This window comes from Triticum dicoccoides, chromosome 4A, assembly GCF_002162155.2.
Source record: "Triticum dicoccoides isolate Atlit2015 ecotype Zavitan chromosome 4A, WEW_v2.0, whole genome shotgun sequence".
Taxonomy (NCBI): domain Eukaryota; kingdom Viridiplantae; phylum Streptophyta; class Magnoliopsida; order Poales; family Poaceae; genus Triticum; species Triticum dicoccoides.
This window is the reverse complement of record NC_041386.1, coordinates 565,244,172-565,255,386: the sequence shown is the minus strand read 5'-3', so window position 1 is coordinate 565,255,386 and position 11,215 is coordinate 565,244,172. Positions and strand designations below refer to the sequence as shown.

The window sequence follows — 11,215 nt, the reverse complement described above, 5'->3', positions numbered from 1 at the left end:
GGTGCTCGGCGATGGAGAGGTAGGGGCGGCGAGGGCGGGCTCGGTATCGGGAGGTGGCGGCGGGGTTGGGGGAGGCGGCGACGACGGTGAGGTCGAGAGCGGCGGTGAGGTCGAGAGCGGAGGGGTGGGGGAGGCGGCGGCGATGATGAGGTCGAGAGCGGCGGCGGTGAGGTTGATGGCGGCCTCGGGCGGCGGCGGTGAGGGCAGGCTCGGGCTCGGGCGGCGACGACAGAGGAGTAGGGGAACAGTGGGGGGAAGGAGGACTTAACGAATTTTTGAGCGAGCGGGTGGTTAAGTCGAACTAGCAGTAGCGCACTTCAGGAAACGCGCTATAGCTAAAGTAGCTATAGCGCGTTACTACTAAGTCTAAGCACGCATCAAAAATATACGTAGGTCATCATTGATCATTTTTTGTAGAATCTAAATAGTCAACATATTTAAGGTGGTAAACACCTTGTTCGCTTAGCAGTATGGGATTAAACTTAATTAGGTGCAACACTTAGCAGCATCGAGTTTTGCAGAAACACGCTGCTACTAAGTACTTTAGCAGCAGCGCGTCCAGGGAAGGGCGCTACTACTATATCTAGCATGGGGGCAAATCCGTGGCAATTATAGTAGTAGCGCTTGTTTCACCTAGAGCACTACTCCTATCTAGTTATTAGCAGCGCGGTTCCTTTAAGCTCGCTACTAGCAGTAGCGCCTGTTTTTAAACCGTGCTGTTGCTAAGATTCTGTGTATAACATTTTTCCTAGTAGTGCCATCTTGTTATCCTCGATGGCAACAATACAATACGTGCCTTGCTGCCCCTACTGTCACTGGGAAAGGACACCGCAAGATTGAACCCAAAACTAAGCACTTCTCCCATTGCAAGAAAGATCAATCTAGTAGGCCAAACCAAACTGATAATTCGAAGAGGCTTGCAAAGATAACCAATCATACATAAAAGAATTCAGAGAAAATTCAAATATTGTTCAAAGATAAACTTGATCTTAAACCCACAATTCATCGGTCTCAACAAACACACCGCAAAAGAAGATTACATCGAATAGATCTCCACAAGAGAGGGGGAGAACATTGTATTGAGATCCAAAAAGATAGAAGAAGCCATCTAGCTAATAACTATGGACCCGAAGGTCTGAAGTAAACTACTCACACATCATCGGAGAGGCTATGGTGTTGATGTAGAAGCCCTTCGTGATCGATGCCCCCTCTGGCGGAGCTCCAGAAAAGGCCCCAAGATGGGATCTCACGGGTACAGAAGGTTGCGGCGGTGGAATTAGGGTTTTGGCTTCGTATCTGGTAGTTTGGGGGTACGTAGGTATATATAGGAGGAAGAAGTGCGTCGGTGGAGCAACATGGGCCCCATGAGGGTGGAGGGCGTGCCTGGGGGGGTAGGCGCACCCCTACCTCGTGCCTTCCTGGTTGCTTTCTTGACGTAGGGTCCAAGTCCTCTGGCTCACGTTCGTTCCGAAAATCACGGTCTCGATGGTTTCATTCCGTTTGGACTCCATTTGGACTCCGTTTAATAATTATGGGATGGGCCTCCAGTTAATAGGTTAGTCCCAAAAATAATATAAAAGTGTATAATAAAGCCCAATAATGTCCAAAACAGAATATAATATAGCATGGAACAATAAAAAATTATAGATGCGTTGGAGACGTATCAATGACTATCTTAATATTCAGCAACCAGGTTTTATTTATCCTTCTTTAGTTAGGGATCTTTGGCTCCCTCGGCAAAAAGTTTGGAATAATGGTTTAATACATTTACTTTTTCGGCAACCTATGGCTTCAGTCATTGTTCAAACTGATATCATTGATGATGATGGCCCAGATTTACTTTGTTGGAATCTCACACCTAATGGAACTTGTTCTTCCAAATCTGCTTATAAGCTTTGTTTGCAGGAAATTCATACAAATCCTAGAGATGCGCCTTCTGTATTATCTCCGGAGCTCAAAGACCTTCTCAAACTGGTCTGGAAACAAAAGCAGCTCCTTCCTAGGGTGCAAACTTTTGCATGGAGGCTTCTTAGGAGAGCTTTGCCTACAGGTTTGCGGGTAAGCCGTTTCTCTAATCATATCTCTCCGAACTGTTGTAGGTGTGGCATTCAAGAGGATGAGTTCCATTTATTTTTCCTATGTCCTTTTGCACGAGCTTCTTGGTTTGCTTCTCCGTGGTTCATTAGGTTGGATGTTCTAATCCAAGGCCATTCTACTATGCATTCCATTCTCATTGCCTTTCTTCGCATGGGACATCAATACGGTTCTATTTCAAACATTCTAAACTTTTTGTGGTGTCTTTGGAAGGCTAGAAATGATTATCTCTTTGATAGGAATAAGGCTCATCCTCGTCATGTGCACCTTGCTGCTAAAGCTTTGTCTTCTGATACTTATATTGATTTACCTCACTTGTCTCAGATGCAGGTGATGCCACAAGTACAACTTCCTCTTGATCAACATCCTATGCCGGGATGAACTCTCCGGTCTGATTTGCTTGTTTCGGGCCCCAAAATTTACTCGGATGCAGCTTTCAGATCTCGGAAATTACCTGGTTTACAATAAGGAAAAGTTGCAACGGGAGTGGGTATTTATATTTCCTTGCCTCAAGATCAAGTGAATGTGTAGATACAAGCTTCTGCTCCTCCTACTACTTCTCCTCTACATGCTGAAGCTCTGGCTCTCTCTTTTGCTGCTCAAATGGCTAGTAAGCTCAATATTCTTCGACCAACATTTCTCATAGATTGTCTCTCATTATTGTCGGTGGCTGCTATTGGAAGGATAGTAGAATCTACCACTCCTTGGTGCATTAGGAAGCCTTTGGCTACTTTCTTTAAGCATGCTAACAATCTGCAACCTCAAGTCTTTCATATTTTCAGAGAAATAAATGGCATAGCACATAATGTAGCTCAACAGGTTTTACATCAACATGTTCAACCTGAAGTTTGTTGTTTTGCTTCAACCCATAGGCATAATTCTTGTCCTGTTGTATCTCTTCTTTCCAACTTTCGGGACCAGGAGTTTGTAATTCACGCACTAGCGGCCACTCGGTATCCGGCTACCTGTAGTTTGCGCGCGTCGTGGTCGAGCCATCGTGTTGGTACGCGTGCCCCGTCCGGCCATCTCCATGGCGACGGCCGTCTCGCTCTGCCTCCCTCGCGTCCTCCACACCTCCGCTCCTCGGCCGTCGTTCCACCGCCGCGTGTCCGTCCAAGGCGCCGGCGCCACCCTCCCGGACGCGCGCCGTCTTTGTCGCCGTTCATCGGCCGTCTCTGCCGCGGCAGGGGCTTCGCCGCCCGAAGCCGGCACCGCCGCGTGGGACTCCCTCGGCGGCGTCTCCGTCTTCGCCGCTGGCACCGGCGACGTCGTGCCGCTCAGGGACCTGTGGGACCCGTCCGAGGTATCCAACTCCCGAGTTCACCCAAACGCGGCATCGTGCAGTTTTACTACATGGTGAATTGGTAATCGATCAAGTCAAGTAGTGTTATTTCTGCGAGCAGGGGGTGGTCGCGCTGCTGAGGCATTTCGGATGCTTCTGCTGGTGAGGAAATCGAGACGTATCGGCGGTGCAATGCTCACCGCGTTTCTCGCTTGCTGGCCGGCTGCTAAGCTTTGCTGTCTGCCATGTCTAACAGCTGGGAGCTGGCCTCTGATCTGAAGAAATCCATGCCGAAGTTCGAGTCCGCGGGGGCTAAACTGATCGCCATCGGCGTCGGCACATCTGACAAGGCACGCATTCTCGCCGACGGGGTAAGGCTGTGTTGAGTTCGTGTTTCCTGGTTGGTGTTAGCACCGTGCAATCTTCAAAATGCTGGAATAAGTGGTCGTCTTGATGAGATTCAGTTTGATCAGACCATCCCAATGTCAGTTTGCAATTGTTCTGCTTCTTTTTTGAGCATGCATGGAGCTGACTGATCTCTGGGATGATTTGCATTGCAGCTGCCATTTCCTGTGGATAGCTTGTACGCCGATCCCGAGCGCAAGGTGACAATTCAATCCATTAATCCGTTCTTCAACATCAAATGACTGATTGACTGACGGTGAACTCATCTTTTCAGGCTTACGATGTCTTGGGCCTGTACCACGGATTAGGCCGCACACTCTTTAGTCCAGCCAGTGTAAGCACCATCACTGCATATTTCCCTTCAGAATTCTGATCATGCAACTGTTCATTCAAAAGCCACTAAAATGTTGATCCCTACGCATGATGAAGTCTAAAATATACTCGAGGCTCGACTCCATCAAGGAGGCCACCAAGAACTACAAGCTCAAAGGCACACCGGCAGACCTGACGGGCATCATGCAGCAGGTTGAACTGAATCCGTCGGTCCTCTGTATCTCCATTCGTTATCCTGAAGAAGTTTGATCCTAATTGATTGGTCGCGTGTTTGCTGGTGTTGGTTTCTGCAGGGTGGGATGTTTGTGTTTAGGGGGAAAGAACTGCTGTACGCATGGAGAGATGAAGGCACCGGCGATCACGCACCCTTGGATGATTTTCTCGGCATCTGTCGCCAAGTTCCGGCTGCTTGACGTTTTATCAGGCACATATGTATATTGCACTGACCGATCTATTCGACGTGCCGGACAGACAGAAAATGGCCTCACAAGTCACAAGTTTCACCTGTTTGTTTGATATAAGCCACTTTTTTGGCAGATATCAAATTCTGCTCCGGATGACATTTGCTGCTGCTCGTCAAAAATATGTTTTGTAAATGTTAAAAAATTCAAATATGTTTGGTAAATGTTCTTGGCATCTGTTGCCAAGTTTCGGTTGTTTGGTGTTTTTACTTCCCCATGTTTTGGCAGATACCATTCTGCTTTGGGTAGCATTTGGTGCTGCCCATCGAAAATAAATTTTGCAAAGGTTATAAATTCAAAAATATGAAACACAACAATGAGTGTAGTCAATGTACAATTGTCACCAGTGTGCTAATTTATGCACTTATGGTGTCCATTTGTTATTATTTGTTTGCGAAAAGACTAATTGTCATATATTATGTAGCAGTCCCTTATAAAAATGTTCTTACAGAAATTAAAAAATACATCAAAATCCTGAAGGGTGCCGAAGTCTTCTTCCTCCTGCATCTGCTGGCAGCGCATCATGAGCAAACCTCGTTGCCAAGTCTAGGCGTCCTTCTCGGCGAAACAAATTTGTTTAAACCTAGAAGCTTCTGAATTAGTGGCCGTGAAGTCGTTGATGTAGACTAGAAGACATCGTCAACCACGGTCGACATAGCAAATCATCGCTCTGGAGAAAGAAAAACAACAAAGAGGGGCTGTAGAACGCCCTAGTTCCGGCCAGACCGAGTCGGAGAACCCAAACCCCACACACTCCAGGACGAGGCATACAAGATACAACCATGTTGTCTGCTCCATAGTACAAACGTGGCCGAGACAAACCTCTAGAAGAGAACACCAAAGGTGTCCGTTTATTTTTGCGTGGGCGCTGATGGTGTCCATGACCGTTGCCACATTTTTTAAAACATAAACATTAATTATCCGACATCAGATTTATAACAAACATGTGTGAACGCCTCACTGGCCGTCTGATGGATGCATGGGTCTTGAAACAATGTATTAGATATTTTATCATTGTAAGTCGCAATGCGACTAATTGCCCGCCCAAATTATAGTTGTAAATTTTTATTATTGGGAAAGAACCATTGTAGTCAATGACAAACAAGGCCAACATATAAGTACAAATATGGAGCCTACCTTTTTCGCGAATCTAATTGTTTATGGATGTGGGCAACATTCCGAATCCGTTTGTGATGGCAATTTAGGCTTAACATTGTTATTCCCACGGAAAATTTTCCATGATTTATAGGGGGAAATAATTTGTTAATTTTGCTATGTCTTTAATTTTTCTGTGGCGAATTTGCCGTGTTTTTTTGGGGATAAACATGTTTTGTTCATTTTTGTCAAGTCTCAAAATTTGTCATGGAAAATCAAGTTTTTTTGTGTGATTTGGAACTTAACATTTTTGTTCTGATGGGAAATCATACTATTTTTTAACCATGGCAAAAAAAAAGTAATATGCTGCCATGTGAACTTGAAATATGCTGCAATGTCAAGTCAACTTTTGTTGCCATGTCAAATTAATTTTTGTTTTCGCTGCCATGGAGAAAAAGATATATAGCCATGATAGCCCCAAAAAACTTGGGACGACAAATTCAGATATTTTCTTGTTTAAAAAACATGGCATATATGTAGAAAAGTTGTTATGGTAACATGACAATTTTATGGAAATTTTCTTGTCTTACAACTATTTTTTTTGTTTTTGCCTTTTAATCATGGCATTTTTTTATTGGACTTGCCAGAGAGAATTTATTTAACATACCATGGTAATTTTTTATTATATACTATCAGTTTTTTGGACACGGTACATTTTTTTGAAACACAGAATTTGCCATGTGAACACTATAACTTTTTTATATAAATTTGCCATGTTTTCCACAGAAGAAAAACTATCTAATTTTCATGATACTCTTTTAAATATATTTTTGTTATTTTTGTGTTTATATACAATTTTTGTCCAAATATATGGCATTTTATGCTCTATGATATGGAAAATCTGTAGAGTATAAGATGCTCCAAATACGCGTCTTTTTTTATCTACATCATGGCAAATCTTTAATTTACATTTTTTTGCATATGGGATGCTGATTGGGCCAGGAGGCCTAGCAAAAATCATCTATGCCACTTGGTTTGCGGGGTGAAGTGGGGGTATCACGTCACAACTAAGTATCACACTTATTCATAAGCGCAAGAGATATATCTCGCTTTAAGCGAGATGGAAGCTACCCCCACCATTTTTTTGAGAAAAGGAAGCTACTTCCCACCTAAAGGGAATAGCTCTCGCGTGTGAGACTGGGCTGGCCCCTTTTTCAGTGTTTTTCGCGAGGCAAACGCTTTGCAGGTTCGTTCGAATGTTTCGGTCCTGGCTTCGCTGTTTTTTGTTATGGACGTTTCTTTGTTTTTCTGTTTCTTTGTTCTTCGCTGTTTTTTTTATTTTCTTTGTTTTCACCAGTTTCTTCATTTTCTTGATATTTTTTAATGGTTTTTCTTTCTTCTTTTACTTTCTGATCATTTTTCACGCTTCTTACCGGTTTTCTTTGTTTTTAACGAGTTTCTTTGGTTTTTGTGCTTTCGTTGTTTTTTTGGTTTTCATTGGTTATTTTTCAGTTGTTTTTGTTCTTTCTCGCTTTTCTTTTTTAGTTCTTTCAATTTTTTTGGTTATTCTTTCTTTTCAATACACATTCAACATTCTTCATATACATCAGAAACATTTCTTATATACACGGTTAATATTTTTAAATACATGGTTAACATCTATTGAAATCTTTTTTTGGCGTGTACTACTTTCCCGTAAACATTGTAATTTTTTGGTATATATGTAATACATTTTTCTAATAGAGTTTTAACATTTTTCGAATACATATTTAACATTTTTTGAATACATGGTCAACTATACTTATTAAAAAAAATTAAATTCTTGATTAAAAAATTTCAAATACAAGATAAATTTTTTGAATACATGGTAAACATTTTTTCTATACACATTTTTTCAAGTACAAGATTAAAAATAATAATACATGGTCAAACTTTTATTATACACATTTAATATTTTTAAAATGTTTTATCAAAAAAATTAAATGGAAGAATAACATTTTTTAATAGATGGTGAAGAATTTTCTATTTCCATTTAGCATTTTCAAATACAAGGTTAACAATTTTCGAATACCTGTTTAACATTTTTTGAAAATGCTTGATTAATATTTTTTGAAATACATGATCAACTTGTTGCACACACATTGTATGTTGTTTCTATACATGGTCAACATTTGCTATATATAGATTTAACTTTTTTCATATGCATGATTAAAAAAATTCAAAACATTATGGAAAGTATATTTTTTGTAATACATATGTTTTTAATTTTCGGAGAGGCAAACAAAAGTAAAAAACGAAATAAAAAAACGAAAACGAAAAGTAAAAAATGAGGCTGTGACCTCCAGCGCAGCTGGGCCGGCCATCTCGCTCTGCCCTTACTGGGTCTCGCTTTTGAGCGAGACATAGGGTCACCCATTCATTTATTTTATTCGAATCCCCTCAAAAAAATATTTTATTCGAATCTGGGGCGCCCATTCATAAGTATGCTCGCTGCTTGTGGGGTTGCCCAGTAAGGGACGTGTTGAGGACCAGTTTGCATCGGTTTTCTTCCCTTATACCTTTTTTTCTTTGTTTTTCCTTGTTTTTCTTTGTTTCTCTCTAGATTTTCTTCCTTTATACCTTTTCTTTCTTTCTTTTTCTTTCTTTTTCCAATATATATCTAGGTTTTTTTATACATATTGAAAATAATCGTATATAGCAGGAACATTTTTATACAGGTTTAACTTTTTTTCTTCCAATATTTGACTAACATTAATGTAAATATATGTATTTATGTCTACTTTTTTAATATGTATTGTACATTTTCCTGTACATAAGGAATGTTTTTTAAACATGCTTACCATTTTCTGAATACATGATTATCATTTTCCAAATATAGATTTTGATGCCTACTTTCTTATTAAATATTATACATTTTTTGTATAAATATGAAACATTTTAGCATACACGTTTTAACATTTTTCAAACACATGATTACCATTTTCCAAATATATAGCTCGATCTCTACTTTATTCATGCGCATTGTGTATTTTTATTATACATCTCAAACATTTCTATACACTTTTAATAATTTTGAAATACACAATTAATATTTTCAAAACACATGTTTTTGGGAAATTTTGGAATACATGTTAAGCATTTTTCAAATACATGTTGAAACATTTTTAAAATGAGAGAAAGCATTTTTTAAACTACGTGAACATTGTTTTTACATTGTACAAATTGTTTTTCAGGAATATCTTTTCAGAAACATGTGAACATTTTTTCTAATGGTATCAACATTTTCTAAACTACGCTAACAATTTTGGTACACTGCATTAATTTTTTAATTCAATGTTTTGTAAATTATTAAGGTGGTTTAAGCTTTGGGAATATATGTGTTTTGTAATATTTTTCAAAAACATTAACAGAAAAAAAGAATGAAAAAAACAGAGAAGAAAATAAACTAACATGGGCCATCCATAGCGACGGGAAGGTATTGTTTCTTGAGGCGCGGCTTCCGGGTTTATCATCTATATCTATATCTATATCTATACTACTATTAAAAGAGCAAACATAAACTCCTTTAAAGCCACACAACAAATTGTACACGGGATAAGCAGGATCCTCCGATCAAATCAAATTAAACATATCCTGCTGTCCATATTATGTAAATGGTCTGCCACCTAGATCAACGGTTTAGATCAGATGTTCTGCCGAGCAGACGCCGCGGTCTGCCAATTGTCCTAGCGCTCCGCGTCCCGGATTGATTCCACCCGAATCGCGTTGACGAGCTGTTTATCCCGCTAATTTCTCTGCTCCAGGCCTCACGCTCGATCTCCCTCCCAATTAATCTCATCTTCTCCTCCGGAGCGCCAGGCTTGCTTGCCCGATCTGGCACCGTCCGCCGCCGCTGGGCCTCGCCTAGACCACGCGTCGCCGGCGCTGCCGGCTGTCCGCCCAAACGCCTCCCTCTCCTCTCCCGTTTCTCTCCTTCGCCCGCTGCCGTCGTCCGTCCGACCGGCCGCCGCGCCACGCGCGCCGCCGCACCGGTGCGTCGCCTGCCGAAGCATGCTCTCACGCCGGCGACCTGCGCCGCCCCACCGCCGGCCCTCCTGGACGCCATCTTCACCACCGTTCCTCCTATCCGCCGTCGCACCGGTGCATCGCCCGCCGGAGCATGCTCTCAAGCCAGTGACCTGCGCCGCCCCACCGCCGGCCCTCCTCGACGCCACCTTCACCGCCGCTCCTCCTATCTGCCGCCGCCCCACGCACGCCGTCACCACACACCTCTAGCCGGCGGCCTCTCCTTACGCGTGTGTCGCGGGTCGACGCCTGCCGCTCCTCTGTGGTCTCGCCTGATAGCCCTGTCAGATGCGGGGAGGAGGACGAGGTCGCCGCAGAGAGGTCGCCCCGCCTGCTACCGGATCCGCTCATGGACATCGTGCCGCGCATCGACGTCGGCACCAAGCAGTGCCTCCCGCTCCGAATGCGTCAGGCAAACCGCTCTGAATCGTGCAGTGATATTTTGATCTAATTGTTCCAGAGGTACGCAGTTGCTTTTCTCTGCTAATAACATCTTGGAGGTGGCATGCCTTTGGTGAAGGAATTGGAAGCTGGCGTTGGTTTTATTAGAGGATCCGTCCAGGTCAGACGTTCTTATCACTAAATATGGTGAACGGGGGTCTGAAATGGGAACTGTCAATTACAGGCATGCGTATTGTTTGACATTCTTCAGAAGTAGTGCTAGGCATGCGTATTGTTTGACATTCTTCAAAAGTGCCATTTCCTGTCAAGTTGAATGAGATGCTATTGACATCTACCATCTGAAAAAAAGGAGATTGGTTTGTGTTGTGCAATTGGGTTGACTAGGCTTTTATTAATTTTACATTCAGGAAGATATGCTCCTCCGCGTGAGCCACACCAATCTCAAAGGCCTCTTCCACTGTCGGTCAGCTCTCCACCCCCATCTCCGCTCACTGATTTCCTTCACTTTCGAAATTTCTGTGGATTATACTCTCCTGTGCAATTGATAGTGAGAAATCGAATGCGAGGTTTACTGATGATAAGCTTCAACTATGTAGTGGTCTCTTGCATGGCTTATCGGATTTCGTGTAATTTGCAAATAATAAACTGACAATACAGCAAAACTTACTGAAGACATCTTTTCTTTCCAGTCAAAGGTACTTCATCATGCTTGCTACTATAAGGAAGGAAGTGGAACCACGGTTCATAAATAATAAGATTTTTCTGTCTGTTTTTTATTCACACTGTACTGCAACGGTTATCTACTTGCAATCAACCACTACATCTAATGCTTCCTAGATCTGGAACGTCAAGGTGTGGTTTCCTTGTTTTTCACTATTCCATTTGACGCTTCATTTTCAAAATACATGAAAATTCCTTGGAGAAATGTCTACTTTATCTACAACAATTATCGCTACTGTCTTATTGAAGAACTGATTCCAACGACTAGATTGTGACATGATGAAATGCCCCCTCTATCTTCAAGGATTGCTAGGAATATTTTTGGTATTTTGGTAATGCTATTGGAGTGAGTTTGCAA

The 11,215-nt window shown here is 42.1% G+C and overlaps 1 protein-coding gene and 1 long non-coding RNA gene across 2 annotated transcripts in view; both read left to right on the top strand.

Moving 5' to 3' along the window:
- The first annotated feature begins 3,124 nt into the window (after nt 1-3,124).
- LOC119289152 (thioredoxin-like protein AAED1, chloroplastic) lies at nt 3,125-4,527 on the top strand. Its single transcript, XM_037568553.1, has 7 exons — nt 3,125-3,397; nt 3,498-3,538; nt 3,633-3,747; nt 3,937-3,981; nt 4,056-4,115; nt 4,211-4,306; nt 4,408-4,527. The coding sequence occupies exons 1-7, from the start codon at nt 3,125-3,127 to the stop codon at nt 4,525-4,527; spliced, it is 750 nt and encodes a 249-aa protein (XP_037424450.1).
- A 4,928-nt stretch (nt 4,528-9,455) lies between these two features.
- LOC119286788 overlaps nt 9,456-11,215 on the top strand; it is a 2,483-nt gene continuing 723 nt past the window's right edge. The window contains exon 1 of the long non-coding RNA XR_005140658.1: nt 9,456-10,989. This is a non-coding gene — a long non-coding RNA (uncharacterized LOC119286788). The remainder of the gene's footprint in view (nt 10,990-11,215) is intronic.